We start from the raw sequence: 18,477 nt of genomic DNA on the forward strand, positions 1-18,477 counted from the left end.
GGAGTTACTTGGAGGCAGCAGGAGAGAAGAGGGCCTTGGCAGCCCCCAGGACATCAAGACCACTAATAGGGTTCCCGTGGATGCACACAGGAGTGAGGAGCCAGAACAACCGAACAAAGGGAGCCATTCAGAGGCTGGTGAGTCATCGCAAGGGAAGGGAACAGGGCCCATCCCATGTGAAGTGTTTGGAGCACAGGCTGTGGGGGAGATGGGCCTGCCAGGAGAACACAGGCACAGCAAGGACAGCCGATCAGCCCCCCAATCAGTGCAGGACCACTCAGAGGAGAATGGTCGGGAATGCAGAACTGCATGGGGTGCAGTTTGATGAAAAAACTCAGGCCCAGATCACAGATTCTACAGAAAACAGATCCAACATGTCTCTGGAGAGCCGGAAGTACCTATAAGGTCAACCATTAAACCCTGAGCTGCAAAAAAAAAAGCCTTCCCTAGGGAAAGAGCAGCAAAGCAGCAATTTAACTCAACCACACTGCTCAAGTACTGGTTCCCATGGGGAGTTCCCCGGTGTTAGAAGCAAAGGACAAAAAATTAGTTCCGGCCCAGGCACACCATCAGCACCTTGGGGCCTGCCTGAGAACCAGAGGCTTGGATCCGGGAACCGGACCCCACTCCCACTTTCAGGCAAACTGCGCCAGCACCCTAGGGCCCGCTCGGGGAGCTGAGGCATGGAGAAGGGTATTGGACCTCTCTCCCACAACCAGGCACACCAAGCCAGCAACTCGGGGCCCACCCAGTGACCCAAGGCATGAAGCCAGGGACTGAACCCTCCTCCCACAACCAGGAACACCATGCCAGCACCTCAGGGCCTGCCCGGGGACCTGAAGCATGGAGAAGGGCATTGGACCTCTCTCCCACAACCAGGCACACCAAGCCAGTGCCTTGGGCCCTGCCCAGTGACCGGAGGCATGGAGCCAAGGACTACACCCTCCTCCCACAACCAGGCATGCCACGCCAGCACCTCGGGGCCTGCCCAGGGACCGGGGACATGGAAAAAGGGACCAGACTGCCCCCCTCAACCAAGCACACCACGCCAGCACCCTGGGGCCCACCCAGGGACCCAAGGCATGGAGAAGGGGACGGGACCCCCCCTCCCACAACCAAGCACACCACGCCAGCACCCTGGGGCCCACACGTGGACCTGGGGCACAGAGAAGGGAAACGGACCCTCCTCCCACAACCAGGCACATGGCGCCAGCGCCTTGGGACCCACCCAGGGATCAGAGGTATGGAGAAGGGAACCAGACAAACCCCACAACCAGGCACACTGCCAGCGCCAAGGAGTATACCAAAAACATCACCTCCATGTGAGTGGCCCACCACAGCCACTACAATAATCATGGCTGCCGTGAAAGTAGCTGGACACCACAACCACCACGCAGATGGCCCGCCAACCACTGGAGTGCATTCACACAAGGAGAGTCACCAGCAGAGATAAAGAAGAGGATGTCTGGGCTGAGCCCGTGGCTCACTCGGGAGAGTGTGGCGCTGGGAGCGCCGAGGCCGCGGGTTCGGATCCCATATAGGGATGGCCGGTTTGCTCACTGGGTGAGCGTGGTGCTGACAACACCAAGTCAAGGGTTAAGATCCCCTTACCGGTCATCTTTTTTAAAAAAAAAAAAGAAGAGGATGTCTCTCTCCACAAAGCCCATTTCAGAGTGACCCATTTCAGAAGAAGCATCTGCTCTACGATAATATTGGGGGACCTGATCACACCTCTCAGCGTTGGACAGATCATCGAGACAACAAATTAACAGAGTAACCATTATTCTTTCAGAAGGAGAGAAGAAATCTAGGGTAATTAGACAGGGGAGGGGGAGGGAGGGGGGAGAGGAGATATTGGACAAGGGGCATAAAGAATAATTACGATTTGTAACAATATATATGCTAGTAATATTGATTTGATCAACATATCTCAATGTTCAACCCCCAAAATATGTATAATCGATTTTGATTCAATAAATAAAATAAATTTTTTTAAAAAAAAGAATCCATATACTGTACCCTATAGCCAGACATAAGGATTCCTAATTCTTACATATCAATTTTTAAAAAAATAAACGTGAAGTACATAGGGAGTCCATTTCTAAAAATAGTTTGAATCCATCCGTGATCTACCACCCATGGAGAATAGACTAAAATAAATGGACCAATGATCCTCTAGGAGTCTCCAGGCTTCAAATCCAACCCTGCCAATAAGAATCAGTGAGCCAGTTTCTTATTGACAGCCTCCTTCCTGACCTGATGAGAAATGCTTAGACCAGTTTTCTTCTACTTCTCTGAACCCATGATAGAGAGGGGTGGTTGGCCGGCGGCGGCTGCTGTCCTGAGGTCCACTTGCCCACCCAAATGGAGGACTTAGCAGGTTATGCTGCACCTTTTAAAACACAAATAATCAAATTAAGAAAGATACCCAGTAACCATCCTGCTTTTCATCCCAGACATGATAACAGATTGACATACCAAAGCCTGGAAACTCACAAACCAAAATAAAATTGTAAAGATTTTTCTGTTGACTTCTTTTGGAAAGCATTTTTTGATGGAGCATAAAGGGAACAGGGCTCAATGAAACATTTTTTAAAATGCTGAACATAACCCTTAACTGGCCCTCACATCCTCATTTTGGAGCCTCACAACAAAGGAATTTACCAATCTATAAAATGTATTGCTTGGCCATCATTCAACCACTAATGATTACTCATTGAGGGCCACTGTGAGACAAGTAAAGCAGGTTACGTAATTCAAGGAAGAACACCAGTGAATATAGCCTACAATCCAATTTTAACAAAAGCATCAAGGCAAGTAATCTACATTTACTGCTTCTGGCTAAACATAAAGTGCAACTGCACACACACAAATCTCAGTGCTTTTCCTAATCCTACCCATAAACCTACAGCCATGAACACCTAAAACCTATAGTAAGCAGGTCATTTGGGCTTTGGATCATGGTAACTTTTGAGAAGACTAAAGCCCTCAATAACAGTAAAACAGAAAGAATGTGTTGTTCTGTACCTGCTCAAACAGATACACAGGGGCTCTGGAGTACTGATGCAGCAGATAATCAAAGATCAAAAGGAGGCGAGCCAGGATGAGAGGCACAGAGCGCATCTGAGCATCCATGTTGACACTCAACTCCTGGATGATCTGTACAAAAAGTGTCAATATGCCCCGCCGGCCTTTCTCAGTGAAGTTGTGGAAAATGAGGAGGAGCAGCTGCAGGTGTTCTATATTCAAATCTTCTGTCTCATTGGGCACCAGCCCTTGCAGGGCATTCTGCTTCATTGTAGACAAAAACCTACCACAGAGAAAAGGAGAATATGTCTGGTGGGAAAATGTCAGAACATCCGCCAAGAGTTACAACATCAAATGCTGGAAGAATGAAACTTTTCAAACCCAAGCATTAATATAAGGAAGAAAAAACCTACATGGTAAAGAGAAGACAAAAACTAAATTTTGGCTACAAAAACATCAGATTTGGCCACAAAAACATTTCCAAGAACCTTTCAGCTCTCTCAACTGTGGCCACAATGGTGTTAATACCCACTCTGCCATTTGTGACAATGGAAAGAACTTCAAGCTCCCAAAAAAATACTGTTGTTGTTTCTTTTTAATTAATAAACCTAGGCAGGTAGAACCAATTCAGTTACTTTTCCCTATACTTTGATTCATAATTTAATTCGTTTTCAGAGTTTACAATATAGATTAAAACCATTATATGATAATAGTCAAAAATAATTCAATAGACCCTAAAGCAATAGAAAAGAAATTATACTATTCAGAGAACTTGACAGAAGAGCTTTTATACAAAAAAGGAAAGGAATGACTATAACCAACTGTTTCCACTGCCATTGGCTATTAGGAAAGAGATTTGTGTTTTAATAAGTTTCCTTCACCACATGCCCCTCACCCCACTTCCTGGCCTTTTTGCAAGACTCCACCAGGAAAAAGATAGTGGGTCTTTGGCATTCAAGGAGGTTTATGGTTTCTCAAATACAGCATTAAAGCTATTTGATCCTAGAATGGGAAAAAGAAAAGCAAAGCCTTTTAGGAAAACAAACTGCTTTGAAGACTCCTAACCATGTAAACAAAAATGGCAAATACAGGTCCTTCTAAAGAGGATTTAGATGATTAATCTGAGCTTCCCCCAAGGAAAAAAATTCTTTAAAATTTGTCCAAAAAAGACTGCAAATCACTCTAAGTGGTTTCATGTCGTAAGCAAAATAATCAAGGACAGAATTGGCTTCCCTGTTCCCTCTTTTTCAAAAAACCAGGTCAGGATAAAATTGGTTATGTTCAGGATTCAGGTTCTATCTAATAATTATAAGCAAATCCCCCATGTGCTACAGGAAGATTCTATTTCCAGACCACAGTTTACATACTTGTTCTTTTAACAGCACATCTTCCTGCAACTCCCCCATCACTCCTTTCTACCCTCCCCACTCTAAACACTATCATCATGGCAATGCCTCACCACAGCTGAAATACAAAGAAGTCCCAACAAATAAAAAAGTAAAACAACTCTCTGGAGTTATCTTACCTGTCCCAAACTTTAAGGCATTCAGGGACATCAGGGTCACCTTGAGCACCAGCTTTATGCTGCCAGATGAGCAGAAGGCGTGAAAGCACGGAGAGGCTTTGAGGGTGAATGTACAAGGGCCAAGGGCCTTCAGAAAAAGGAGCAACCCCCAGCTGCTGCAACAGTGTGTTCTGATGTGAAAGACATACAAGAGACCATCAGGAAAAAGACATGGGATAACATCAAAAGGTTACTCATATTGTTCTCTAATGTTTGTTTTTTAATATTGGATGAAGTACTTTAAGGAAAGAAAGACCCAGAATTCAGATTTAGAAGTGGTTTGGAGAAATATCATTTGGTTCAACAAATGAAAAAATAGAAGTGAAAAATTACTAATCCCCATTAACATCTATAGGTAAGTAGTGTCAGAAATGGGCTCCTGGAAAGGAGAAATGCATTGAGATAAACAGAATCAGGTTAATTTTGTAACTGTATAGAAAGTGAAAAGTTGGTGCCTTCAAAAGAAAACTTCTTTAACAACTGTGATAGCCAACAGTTTTTCTTTCACAACCAGTTACATGACACAAATAACACCCAAAAGGGAAAAATCCAACAACCTGTAGATTCAACAACTTGTATTAACAGAATTAGCAGAGAAATTTTGCCTATGAGATGTCAAGGCGTCTAAAACTAATCAAGGTTGTTCTTGGAAAGCAGCTATGCTCACCACTATACCCTCAACACTAAGATTGTTCTTTGCCTCCACTTTTAGCATGTCTTTTGAATGAGCTTCTCTTTCAGCTCTGTTCTCAGTTGAAACACACACACACACACACACACACACACACACACACACACACACACACACACACACACACACACACACACACACACACACACACACACGCGCCCTGCTTTGTCTTTGGAAGACACAAACCATGGTTACCTCAGGATAAATTTCTAAGTCTGCCAAATTAAATTATATTCTTATAAAACATCCTCAAGGACCCCATTCCTTAGAAATGAGTATTAATCAAAATGCAGCAGATCTCAAGAGCAGTCTCAATTCATTAGGCAGTTACCACAGGCTGAGCATCAAGCTAAGTGCTGTACACACACTATCACATTGACTGTACAGGGCACTGGCAGGAGGTGAGTGTATGTGCTCCGTGTCACAGATGAAGGAGGTTGAAGGACATGATCACAGCCATAAGGTCATTAAGTGATGAAGCCAGGTTTAGCTCTCACACCCACGTTCTTAACCACTATGCACAACACAGCCATAAACGACTTCTCAATTCCACACTCCAAGGAAACAGTTCCAAAAAAAAAAAAAAACATCAAAAAATTAAAAATTAAAAATAAATTAAAAAGAGAAAAACAATTTTAAAATAAAAAGAAAAAAAATACAAAATAATTTACCTGAGCTACATCAAAAATATTAACTGTAGCACAACTGTAATACTGGAAAAAATGAAGGAAAAAATCTGTGTGTTTAAATGAAGGGACATACAGCCATACATATGGACTATGGACAACATACCAGAGTACTTCAAAAAGTTTGTGGAAAAACAGAATTAAAAGATAATGACACTTGCCAAACCTTTTGAAGATCCCTCGTATACTCTTTATAATGTTATCTCTACAATATTTTTTAAGTGAGGATTTGTTTGTTTTCACCTTTGCTTCAGTTTTTTAGGCCTCAGAGCCCTATGAAATGAGCTAAGATTCCAAAGAACCAGGTTTTTCCCTACCATTCCACCCTTTATCTGCTCTAAGTGAGGTAACTGATTCTCTACGAAGTAAAACTGCACCACAGCTCACACTGCAGCAGGACCCTGGCTCCTCCCTACACTCTCGGGCCTTTCCTACATCCCTCTTTAAGGCTGGCATTCCTGAGGTTTCAGCCTCAGCCTTCAGCTCCCTTGCTAACTTCCACCCAGCTCGTTTCTTCAACAACTGCCCCTTTGTGGATAACTCCCAAAGCTGTATTATCAATCTTAATTTTATTTTTTATTGGGTTTTTTTATTGTTTTATTTTAACTTCTCAATATACATTGTAGTTGATTTTCGTGTCAATCTTAATTTTAAACTCCAAAATTTCAGACTCACATTTTCAACTATTTTCTAGACATCTTCACCCCACTGGTACCCCAAAACTTCATATTTAAAATGAAACCCAATATTTCTACCACCAAATCAACTCTCCTTCATGACTTCCCTGTTTCTATTAATGACAATAGCATCCTTCTTGTCTCTTGTTTTTTTTAAAAACAAACAACACCTAAGACTCCTTCCTCTCCATGCCCTTCACCCCATTAACATAATTTCCGATGATCTCTACACTGTCCTTTATTCACACCACATCTCCCACCTTTCTTGTGATCCCACATAATTCATCATCTTTATTTCTTCAGTGCCTACAACAGTACCAGGCACATGGTAGGTGAGGTGCTCAATAAATATTTGAGTGAATGAACCTAGATCACTGCAAAACAACCATATTAAATAATAATAAAATTATAAAGATAGCAGTTTACATTTAGTAGGTACTGGTACTATGTACCAAGCACTATTTTTTTTTTTTTCTAACTTCAAGGTTCATACCATATTGTAGCATGCCAGAATTTCCTTCCTTTTTAAGGCTTAATATTCATTGTTTGGATGTACCACATTTTGTTGATCCATTCAAATGTCAATAGACACTTTGGTTGCTTCCACCTTTGGCTATTGTGAATTATTATACTGCTATGAAGGTGGGTATACAAATATCTGCTCATGTTCCTGCTTTCATTTCTTTTGGGTATATAAGTGTAGTTGCTGGATCATGTATATATAATGTACATGATCATATATATATACGTAGAATTATTATACATAATTCTATATGTAGTATTTTGGGGAATTGTCCTACCATTTTCCACAGCAGCTATACCATTTTATATTCCCATCAGCAATGAACCAGGATTCCACTTTTCCAGATCCTCCCAACACCTGTTTTCTGTTTTTTGGTGTGTTTTTTTTAATAGCCATCCCAATGGAGACACATAAAGTGGTATTTCATTGTGGTTTTGAGCCAGGCATTATTTTAAACACTTGCCATGTCCTAATTCACTTAACAGCCACTGACACTCTGGACTTCCATTTTCTCTAGGTCCACCCTACTACCATACTAATCTTATAAAAGCACAGCCCAGTGGCTCTCCACTACTTCAACTCCTTCATATGGATTTCAAGACCCCTTAATGATACATCCCAAACTATCTGACATCCTCTTTCAGCCAAAGTGAACCCTCTTCAGCTTTGCGCAGTGGCAGTATCGTAGCCAATGAGGTTTATCCGAGGCGCGATTATTGCTAATTGAAAACAAAGTGAACCCTCTTCTGTGCCCTCTACTTACAGCACCTCACCCTTGCTACTGCCGTTTTCCCTACTTGGTTGGGTTTTTTTTTTTTTTTTTTTTTTTTTTTGGTGGCTGGCCAGTACAAGGATCTGAACCCTTGATCACAATGGTACACCACCACACTCTGCCTAACTGAGCTAACCGGCCAGCCCCGCTACTTGGTATTCTAACAATACCCATCCTTTCCACCTCTGAACACATGCTACAGCTTCTCTGAAGTCTTACCTTCCCAATCCCATGCCTATATCCCTCAAACTAGAAGCATTCTCCCTCTTCTTTCACCCTCTATTCCACTTTCCCCATTTGGACACTCAACAGATTTTATACTAAATTGGCTATTTGTATACCTACCAAACTCTATTCCTAGACAACAGGGTTTCTGTCTTATCTTTGATTTCCCCATAGTACTTAGCAGGACACTCTGTTCCTAGTAGTGCTAATAAATATGTATAAAAGAGAGCCTCGGTAGACAGACTTCCAACAAGAGAAATCCTAAAATCTAGCACGCCAAAAAGAATACCTCAGCTACCTTCTTACCCTGACCAGCTTACTAGACTGCTTTATTAGAAAAATTTAGAAGAAAGCAGAGAGGAGCCATGCCAAGCACATCTCCCACGCCTTGCAGCAGAAAGTCTACTTGCCAAGACATCCAAAAGTCATCGATAAGTAGATTTCAATTTCTTCTCTAAGTAGTGAGTAGGCCTACTGGTCTCACGCACTCAGAACCATAGTCCTTTATTGCTATGACAGTCAAAGACAATGTTTAAGACATAACTTCTACTCCATTACTTTCACAGACTGAGGCACTGAGTATCCTTAGAGGACAGTGTGTGTGTGTGTGTCTATGTGTGTGTGTTTGTGTGTGTCTGTGTGTGTGTGTGTGTCTGTGTGTGTGTGTGTCTGTGTCTGTGTATGTCTGTGTCTGTGTGTGTCTGTGTGTGTCTTGCCACATAAATCAGGCAATCTGGGTAAAGAGGCTTTATACATTACTCCTAAAAAGCAACATCCAAGATAGGGGGGTGCAATGGCAGACAGATTACATGGACTACCTTTCACTCTCTTCTAACATAGCAAAGAAATTTGGGGGAAGAATTTAAAGTCCCATCTTTGGAGATGGAATGAAAAAGCTTTAAGGATTTCCTTTGCCATAAGATCAGTAGTTAAGGGCAACCAGGTTGCAAGTCCACACAAGGTCTGCAATTATTTTTTAAATGGTAAGAGGGTAACATCATTACTAGACTCTTAAGGACTTTTATTTTCTAGAGAAAAATATTTCTTCCCTATTTCTTTGGACAAGTTTAATCAGGATAAGGACAAGTCTTTGAACTCTGAAACTTCCATAAATAAACTTACATCTGGGAAAAGAGCTGACAACTTTGGCAAAACACCTTGACCCTATACAGTTTAAGAAGGTATTGTAGACTATATACTAATTGAAGCATTTCTTTTTCTTTATCTCAGACAGGTCAACAACTCTTCTACTCAATTTATATTCTCTTTCTGCCAAAATCAAATTTCTCGGGCCGAGCCCATGGTGCACTCGGGAGAGTGCGGCGCTGGGAGTGCGGCGACGCTCCCGCCGCGGGTTCGGATCCTATATAGGACTGGCCGGTGCACTCACTGGCTGAGTGCCGGTCACGAAAAAGACAAAAAAAAATCAAATTTCTCAAATGACAGTAGATAAGTGGGTTTTATAATCATCTTTTTATGCAACAAAAGAAATTTTTAAGAAAATTCTCAAATAGTTTGGGAGTACGAGAATCAACTCTAACCTCTTGAAATAACTTCTTGGCTTTTATCCCTTTGGGGGCAACTTACAAGCCTTTGAATTGTATCTTGATTCTGAGAATCCACTGAAATAATCTTAAAAGTAACAAAAAATTTCTCAAAATAGTCTCAGCACAAATTATTGGAAAACTACCAAACTAAATTCTATTAGGGGAGGGGGGGGTATCAGGGTAACTAGGAATCTACATTTTTAACAAACTCCCCAGGAATCCTTATGTACACTACAGATTGAAAACCGCTAACCTTGACCATGTTAAGAAAATTATTATCAAAATATGACATTGCGAAATGTTGGGAAAGGAAGTAAATCCACATGATCTCTGACACACTGCTGGTGGGAGTAAAAATTAGTGCAGCTACTTTACAGAGTAGTTTGGCATTATCTGCTTAAGGTCGCATACTCTATAATCTAGGAATTCTACTCCTAGTTATATTCCCAAGAGAACCACTTGTCCATTTATCATAAGGGACATGTCCTGGAAAGATCATAGCAACATCTGGGATAGCAACAAAACCTGGACACAATTCAAATATCCATCAGTGGGAGAGGAGAGGAGATGAATAAATTGGTATAGTCACAAACATGATGGAATATCATACAACAGTCTAAACAAGAACTACAGAAATATGCAACAATATAGATGAATCTTGGCAATATAGTACTATATAATATTAAGAGAAAAAAGCCTGAAAAGATTACATAGAGCATGATGGCATTTGCTATAAAGATAAAAGCAAATAATGGGTTTTTTTTAATTTAAGGAATATAGATGAGATAGATATATATATATACATATATGGAAGTAAGGAAATGAGAAACTTGAGATTTAGGATTCAAGGTATCAGCAACTTCAGGGGGGAGAGAGAACCGTAAGACTAGAAGTACACAATCAAGGTCCTAGACTTTGTTTTGGCGGTGGATTTACTAGTGGGAATGTTTATAATAGCATCTATCTCCTGTAATTTGATTGATTCTTTTAAAACATGCACTTTAATTTGTATTTCTTCAATTATCAGTGACGCTGAATATTTTTTCCTATGTTGGATGGCCATTTATATTTCTTTTTTATAAATTGCCCTCTTGTGTATTCCTACTTTTTGACTAGCCTAATCATCGGGAGTTTGTTTTCGTAGTTTCTCCTTTTCTTTAAGCTTACTGACTTGGGGATAAAGGACACATTTTCTTTGTCTTGAAATAATCCTAATTAAAGTATACAGGGGCATATCAGAATAATCTCTCAACACACTTTCCAGTTTGGATTCAATGACAAACTGTTCCTTAACAACAGGAATAGAACAACGGTAGCCTACAGAGCTGGTGTAAAGAGGTCTTGACCAGACAGTCACAGGGCACACAAACCTGCAGGTTAGGTGACTGAAGGTCAGAAGTTACCAGAGAGTGGTTGAAGTGATAGAGAGCAGCAGCAAACTCTTCATCTGATGACCCTTGAAGGTAAATGGGAAAACCAATTAACCAAGCAGCTATGTCATGTATCAACCACCCTGCCAACAGCCAAATGCCACTAGAAAAAAATCCACCAGGCACATATCCTATCCACTGACCCTTCAGTCCATCTTTGTCCACCTCCTTGATGATACTAGCCAGGGTGGCCATATGGTGTTCTGAAAGAGATACACTCAGATAGTTTCGAATAAAATTGTTCCGAGAGTTCAGCATGGAAGAGGTGATGAAGTTCAAAATGTTGGAAGCCAGACCTAAGAACTAAAAGGAACACAAAAAAGCCCATATCAGGGTTATACGCCCAGAGGTCCTACAAACCCTGAATACCCAGAGCTCCTACAAACCCTGAACACAAATAGGAAATAAAATGTGTCCATAGGTCTCATGCAATAAACACAATGAATTAAAGAACCAGATTTTAAATCATTTTCAATGGAACTAAGTTTAATTATGAGTCTTTCCCATGTAATTCTACCAATTACACAAAATGGTATGCCAGTTTAATACAACAGACTTCACACAATATTACATGAAGACACAGGATTTCCAAATAGAAATGGTTCTTTTGTTTCTCTAAAGTCCTGTCTTTGTCCAGCTCTAAAATATTATTGATATATTCATTTCTGAAGCCTGTATTATCCTTTTGTTTGTTAGTTCGTTTGTTTGGTTTTTGGCAACTGGTCAGTAACAGGAATCAAACCCTGGACCTTGGTGTTATCAACACCATGTTCTAACCAACTGAGCTAATTTGCCAGCCCTGAAGCCTGTACTAATGATTATTAAACATTTATAGAATTCTCGTCTCTTTACTTCTTTATTAAAATTAAATTGAAGGGCTGGCCGGTTAGTTCGGTTGGTTAGAGTGTGGTGTTATAACACCAAGGTCAATGGTTCAGATCCCCATACCAGCCAGTTCCGATCAATCAATCGATCAAATTGAATTGCTGTGTAAATGTTTTATGTCCATAGACTGTAAGCTATATAAAGGTAAGAATTTTATTTAACTCATTCACTGATATAGTAACAGAATGCGGCGGACACACAGTAGACAATCAATAAATATTGGATGAACTAATAATTAACAAGCATTACGATGTATCATACTTTAAAAGTATTCTCGCTAAAGCTGGCCAGTTAGCACAGCTTGTTACATACAGCACAGTGTTATAACACCAAGGTCAAAGGTTCGGATCTCCATATCAACCAGCCGCCCTCCAAAAAAGTATTCGCTCTTTAAGTCTTCACAACACCCTTAGAGGCAGGTACAATCACTCCCATACAACAGGAGACAAAATTAAGGCTTGGAGAAATTCAGATTCTTGCCCAAGGTCACAAAGCCAATAAATGGTACAAGTAGGATTTAAACCTACCTCTTCAGTCTAATTCTAAAGGCTATGCTACTAAGCATCAATCAGAAAAACAATAGCAGGAATATAAATTATTTAATGAAACATAATCAATACACATCAATCCTAAGCAAAAATATCTTTAAACATTACCCAACCTCCAAAATGTTTTAGTTGAAATGGTTTGCTTCTCACACCCCGTCCCTTCTCCCCATTTTCCCTTCCCCTAAACCTTAGAAATCCACTCTTACCAACTCAGGATCTTTGCGACTAGCCAAAATGTTGCCCTTCTCTCCAGGGGCCTGCTTACTGGGGCTTTTAACCCGAGGAGAGCTCTCCAGCGGAGGAGGCGGGGGAGGGGGTGGAGGTGCCGCTTTCTCTTTACTGGGGGAGATGGTCTCCTCAAACCATTGCCCCAAAATAGGCTCACTGTCATCATCTGAATAGAGAAAGAGAAAGTAACAAAAATAACAAATTAAAAATACAATTTTGGTACATACATCTGCTTTCTAAAAGTGCCGAATTGAAAGGAACACAAAGATATCCTGACTGTATGGTAGTTACAAGGTTGCATAAATTTGTCAAAACACATGTAAATGTATATGGTAAAATAAGAGTGTTTTATTGTATGTAGGTTATACATCAATAAAACTAATTTTTTTTAAAGGAGCCCAACAAAGGAAGAAAAACAACTTTGTTTTATTTTTAACTGGCAACAAGCCAAACATTTCAAGAGCAAATTTATACTTGGCTTATCAACTGTAAACCCCAGGATAATAAAAATCACACCACTCTCAATATTTCATATTGTTCCCACAAACCTGATTATTTATGAAGAAGAATTCCAGATATTTATCTCATTCACTCTCTCTCCAAACTAAGGCAGGAGGGAATGTTAGTTAGGCCCTATAACAGTGTTGAGTTTCTCTCCTTACTCTTCCCTAAGCTACGAATCTACGACAACAGCCAAACCAAACACATCACACATGACCTTTTGAGTTTCACTGGGAAAGCTCAGAGAAGAGGTCACAAGATGGGTCAACATAGGAAGAAATATGAACACCTGAGATGTACTTTGATTTTGGAGAGAACGAGATGAAAAGCAGCCTCAGCTTGGCTGAAGATAGTACCCACCATTCAGTCTTCAATAGCTCAACCTGCTTTTAATTAACATCTCATCTTTGCGTACACATAAAATGAAGGATTAGGCAAGGCAGGTGAAAACAAAAGGGTAAACAGGAAACGAAAGGAACCTACTGGGAAAGCTCCTATTGCATTCTGTGGCTTATCTCTAGGACAGAGAAAAGAGCGGTCTCTACCTTGGCTGCTGTCCTCCTCCGTGCTACTGAAATCATCCTCATAGTAGGTGTTGGAGTCGGTGGAGGCACTGGCATCACTACTCATGGAGCCTTTCCTCTGCCGCTGCAAAACACATGCCTAGGAAAGCAGGAGGTTTTTGTCATTAATGATTACAAAAAGGAAGCCATCCTACTTAATCTTGTTCACCACAAGAAAAGTTTTCTCCATATCTCGTTCTTTTTTCTAAATTCAAGAAATATTTCTCCTAATAGCTCCTTTAGGAATATCACTGATTTATCCTACAAAAGCATTCCCAACCAGAGATAGGACAAGAATTTTTAAAAAGGAGCTTTCCACAGCATCCTGTTTTTGCTTCATATGCCAGCTGACACAAATCACTGTGTAGCCACATTATCACAACACTGAAAATCCATAACTGATTCAAATGTTTGGATACGTTCAACCAGTTAAGGGTTTCTCCCTTCTTCAAAACCATTACCACAAATTTGGCTTTATAAAGGCCATAGTATATGGTCAGTCTTAGTCATTTCAAGGTCATATAATTATAAAAAGCTCCTCCAAATTATCAATGCTTGATTCCTACACACCTTTCTGTAGGCAGTTGAGAGTAATGTCAACAGCAGGTTTGTCAGTGGGACAGAGTCAATCAGGCGTTGAATCCTCTGTATGGAGGTGCTCTGGGCCATAATGCTCAGGACCGCAGGGGGACCATCTGTCTCCCAACCCTGAAGGTAATGATAACAAAGGGGAATTAATGATAGAACTTAGCCAGAAAGAAAAACCTGAGTTGATGGATTAAGTTAGCTTACCCAGAAGTGAATCTAGCAATCAATATGCTGATTCCCATGAGTATAACCTCCTCACCTTATGAAGAGCCTCCACTTGCAGGTCTTGAAAGAGAGATGTTAACAGCTTGATGGCATGATTTGCCAGTATTACTGACAACACCCCAAATCCCTGATGCCTACACAAAGAAAAAGGAAAACACATACCTTAAAATAATTAACAATGAATTACAACCTCTGAAACAGGGGATCTAGCCATTTTGGGGTCTTAGATCCCTTTGAGAATCCATGGACTTTTTCCCAGAAAAAAAAAAATTGTATATACACATAAAATCTGCATGTAATTTCAGAAGTTCACAATCTCCCTTACGCCTATCCATAGACTACCTAAGGATCTACAAGCTTCAGGTTAAGAACTCCTGGACAAGACGGAACTCCTCCAAATCTACTGATTTTTGGAATCTAAACTATCAATTCTTTTGGGTCATGTGAAGATACTGACATTTAAATGCTGACTGAATTTTTATTTATTTTTTTTTTTTATTTTTTTTTATTTTTTTTTTTTTTTGAGTTTAAATGCACTTTATTTTTAGACAACCTACATGACATGTTTTTTTCTTAAAAACAATGCCTCCACTCCAAATAAATCATGGTCAAAATAAATGAAGAGCTCAAGATGGCATCAGTCCCATTTGTCTTAAGTCCTGGTGTTGTGTGGATGACAAGCAGCAGCCAGTTATGACGACAGGTGATAGATCCAAAGTAATTGCCAAATGTGTTAACATTTTTCCATTTCTAAACCATCCTTAAAGAAAATCATATATGGGGTCACACCATCCTCACGGTAGTCCAGCAGAGCAACCATGCCATCTGGATTCATGTTTTCACCAATAAAGAATTGGTAGTTTTTGAAATTAGCAAGGATGTGCTTGATTTGTTCTGCAGCCCCTGTCATAAAAGGTTTTACTCTTTCTGGCCTCTGTTCTTCAAGTTTCCCTTTGATTGATTTCATGTAATCTTTGATGTACTTCTTGTAGGCTTCTTTCGTGAAGCTAGTTTCCTGCAAGTGATGGTTCATGACAATATCAACACCAGTGATTACTGTGCTTTCAGTACCTTCGCCCTCGGGCCCTTCAGCGGAGGCATTTCCACCAATGAGCGAGTCATCAATGTTACCCTCTGTCCTACTGACCATCTTCCCCTCCACTTCCAGGCACAGCCCGTCCGCGATCTCCCGGATCTTGTAAATGTCGGAGAACATCTCATCATCTGGGCTGATGAGGTCCCGGTAGATGATCATGATGGCGGCCGGAGGGAGACAACGGCGGCGCTAGCTTGGCAGGAGCCCGGAGCTCGGAGCGAGCGCGCTGGAGCCGGAGCAGCGCTCGGGGGGAGGGGGGAGCGGGCGGAAAAAGCTGACTGAATTTTTAAAGAATTATTCTTAGTTGTTTAAAATTAACAACTTTTATAAAATATCTGGGAACAAATCTAAGAGAATAAAAACAGAAAGTTTTATATCACACTTGAGTGAAACAATTTCTGTCCGAAATGTCCACATGACAATGGGTTAATATAGCTAATATACAACAAGCTCATGTAAATCAGTAAGAAAAAAAGGACAAACACCAAAGGGTAAATTGAGGCAGAGGCCGTAGGCAGTTCACAAAAAAGAAACATGACCAACCAATATATGAAATGCAATACAATCACAAACTAGGGTATAAAAGAAATACAAATAAAAAGCAACTTAATAGCATTTTTCTCCTCTAAGATTTGCAAACTTGAAGACTAATACCCAGTGACAAAGAAGGCACAGTGAAATGGGCATATGCACACTGCTGGTGGGAATGCAGATTAGTATAACTTTTCTGAAGAGCAGTTTGGCAAAACATTTCCAGTATGTATGTTCTTTGTTGTAAGAATTATACTTCTAGAAATTCACCCCAAGAGGACAATTAAAGACGTTTCTATAAGTTTATGTTTCATGTTTATCCAAGCATGACTTATCAAAACAAGAAATTAGGACCAACCTAAATAAGTGTCCATCAATAGGGAATTAATCAACTATAGTACATCTACTGTAGTGGAATACTGCCAGCCATTAAAAAATTAGACTCTCTAATAGTGTCACAAAAAAGATGTCTACAGTAGTTTGTATACATTGATCCATTTTTACAAACTTATATGCAGACGATCCTGACTTGCAATGGTTCAACTTAAAATTTTTCAACTTTATAATGGTGCAAAAGCAATATACATTCAGCAGAACATCAGTAAATTACATGAGATATTCAACAGTTTGTTATAAAATAGGCTTTGCATTAGATGGTTTTGCACAACTGTAGGCTAATGTAAGTGTTCTGAGCATGTTTAAGGCAGGCTAGGCTAAGGTATGATGTTCAACAGGTTAGGTGTACCTGTATCAAATGCATTATTGACTTAACAATATTTTCAACTTACAATGGTATTTTTGGAATATAATCCCAACATAAGCCAAGGAGCGTATGTATTTTATCTATGTGCACAGAAAAATGTCTGGAAGAGTGTTTATCAATTTGAGTGGTAAAAGTTGGAATGTTGTTTTTCCTTTCCTGCTTCTCTGTATGGTTTGTAACTTAAACAATGTACATGTATTCTTTTTAAATCTGAAAAAGCAAAGCGTAACTGCTACTTCTAAGGGTACTCCTTTTGGCATTCTCCCATTTTCCTTTACTATGCCTAAAGTGTAGAAAGTCACTCATAAAATCACAAACTACGCTTCAACCTGGAACACTCTTACCTCCCTACCTTGCCTACTATCTATCACCTACCATCTCAATACCTATTTCAGATTTCAGCTCCATCAGCACTTCCTCAGAGAAGCCTACCTTGGTTTCCCTGGCTGGTCAAATGCCTCTATTATACTACTCTCTAGATACAACCTGACATACATTTGTATGAATATCTACTTCATATCTCTTGAGAAGGTGTCCATTTTTTGTTCATTACAGCATTACAGAACTAACACAGAGCCTGGGACAGAGAAGATACTCAGTGAATAATGTGTTGATGAAGTCCAGAATTTGACCTCTTCCTTGAAAACCAAACTCACATAACCAACTGCCTACTCAACATCTCACATAGAGGTCTAACAATCATCTCAAACTCAGCACAGCCAAGATTAAATTACTTGTTTCTTCCTCTTCCTCCCATTCCACCTACTCCTAAACCTATGTTCCTCATCTCAGTAAATAACACAACCCAGAAGCTCAAGCCAAAATATTTTGTTGTCATCTTTTTCACACTCAGCATCCAAGCCATCAGCAAATGCTGTCAGCTGTACCTTCCAAACATATCCCCACTTGACCTATCTTCTCTGCCTTTACCACCACCACCCAAGTCACCTTTATCTCTCATTTGGAGTGATGCGTTAGCTTCCTAACTGTTCCCCTCCCTTCTGTCTTATGCCCCTGCAGTATACTCGCCACATGGCAGCTGGGTTTTCAAATCACTAAATCAGACCATGTCTCTCCCATGCTGAAAACCAACTAACATTACTTATCACATTTGGCCCTAGATGATCTGGCCACTGGCTATCTCTCTGACCTGATTTTCTACCACTTTCCCCCTCAATTTCTCTATGCTAGCCACACTGACCTTGCTGATCCTCAAAAATGCCAGTTATACTTCCACATCAAACCTGAACAATTCTACCCCAAATAATTAACATGGCTTGCTCTGTCACCTCATATATGGTCTTTACATCCTGTCTTCAGTCATCTTTCCAGACTATCCTAACTAAAATAACAGCCCTTGTCATCTTCTAGCCCTTTACTCTGGCTTCTTTTTCTTCAAAACCCTTA

The 18,477-nt window shown here is 40.3% G+C and overlaps 2 protein-coding genes and 1 pseudogene across 6 annotated transcripts in view; 1 reads left to right on the top strand and 2 right to left on the bottom strand.

The window, feature by feature from the left end:
- The window catches only part of UBR4 (ubiquitin protein ligase E3 component n-recognin 4), a 128,249-nt gene that overhangs the window by 94,058 nt on the left and 15,714 nt on the right, over positions 1 to 18,477 (bottom strand). For all 5 annotated transcript variants that reach the window (XM_063105281.1, XM_063105279.1, XM_063105278.1 and 2 more), the window contains exons 12-20: positions 14,715 to 14,814; positions 14,438 to 14,575; positions 13,850 to 13,967; positions 12,782 to 12,969; positions 11,286 to 11,445; positions 11,083 to 11,168; positions 4,553 to 4,722; positions 3,028 to 3,310; positions 2,257 to 2,392 (exon numbers count right to left, since the gene is read on the bottom strand). In XM_063105281.1, the coding sequence (XP_062961351.1) occupies positions 2,257 to 2,392; positions 3,028 to 3,310; positions 4,553 to 4,722; positions 11,083 to 11,168; positions 11,286 to 11,445; positions 12,782 to 12,969; positions 13,850 to 13,967; positions 14,438 to 14,575; positions 14,715 to 14,814 (1,379 nt within the window). The remainder of the gene's footprint in view (positions 1 to 2,256; positions 2,393 to 3,027; positions 3,311 to 4,552; positions 4,723 to 11,082; positions 11,169 to 11,285; positions 11,446 to 12,781; positions 12,970 to 13,849; positions 13,968 to 14,437; positions 14,576 to 14,714; positions 14,815 to 18,477) is intronic.
- LOC134385288 (U4 spliceosomal RNA) lies at positions 7,831 to 7,904 on the top strand (annotated as a pseudogene).
- LOC134383830 (translationally-controlled tumor protein-like) lies at positions 15,346 to 16,050 on the bottom strand. Its single transcript, XM_063105284.1, has one exon. It carries the CDS (start codon positions 15,933 to 15,935, stop codon positions 15,414 to 15,416), a length of 522 nt encoding a protein of 173 aa, XP_062961354.1. The 5' UTR covers positions 15,936 to 16,050; the 3' UTR covers positions 15,346 to 15,413.

The sequence above is a fragment of the Cynocephalus volans genome, chromosome 8 (genome assembly GCF_027409185.1).
Source record: "Cynocephalus volans isolate mCynVol1 chromosome 8, mCynVol1.pri, whole genome shotgun sequence".
Taxonomy (NCBI): domain Eukaryota; kingdom Metazoa; phylum Chordata; class Mammalia; order Dermoptera; family Cynocephalidae; genus Cynocephalus; species Cynocephalus volans.

Excerpts from the sequence above, each read along its gene's own strand:
- LOC134383830 (XM_063105284.1), bottom strand. The coding sequence starts at position 15,935 with ATGATCATCTACCGGGACCTCATCAGCCCAGATGATGAGATGTTCTCC.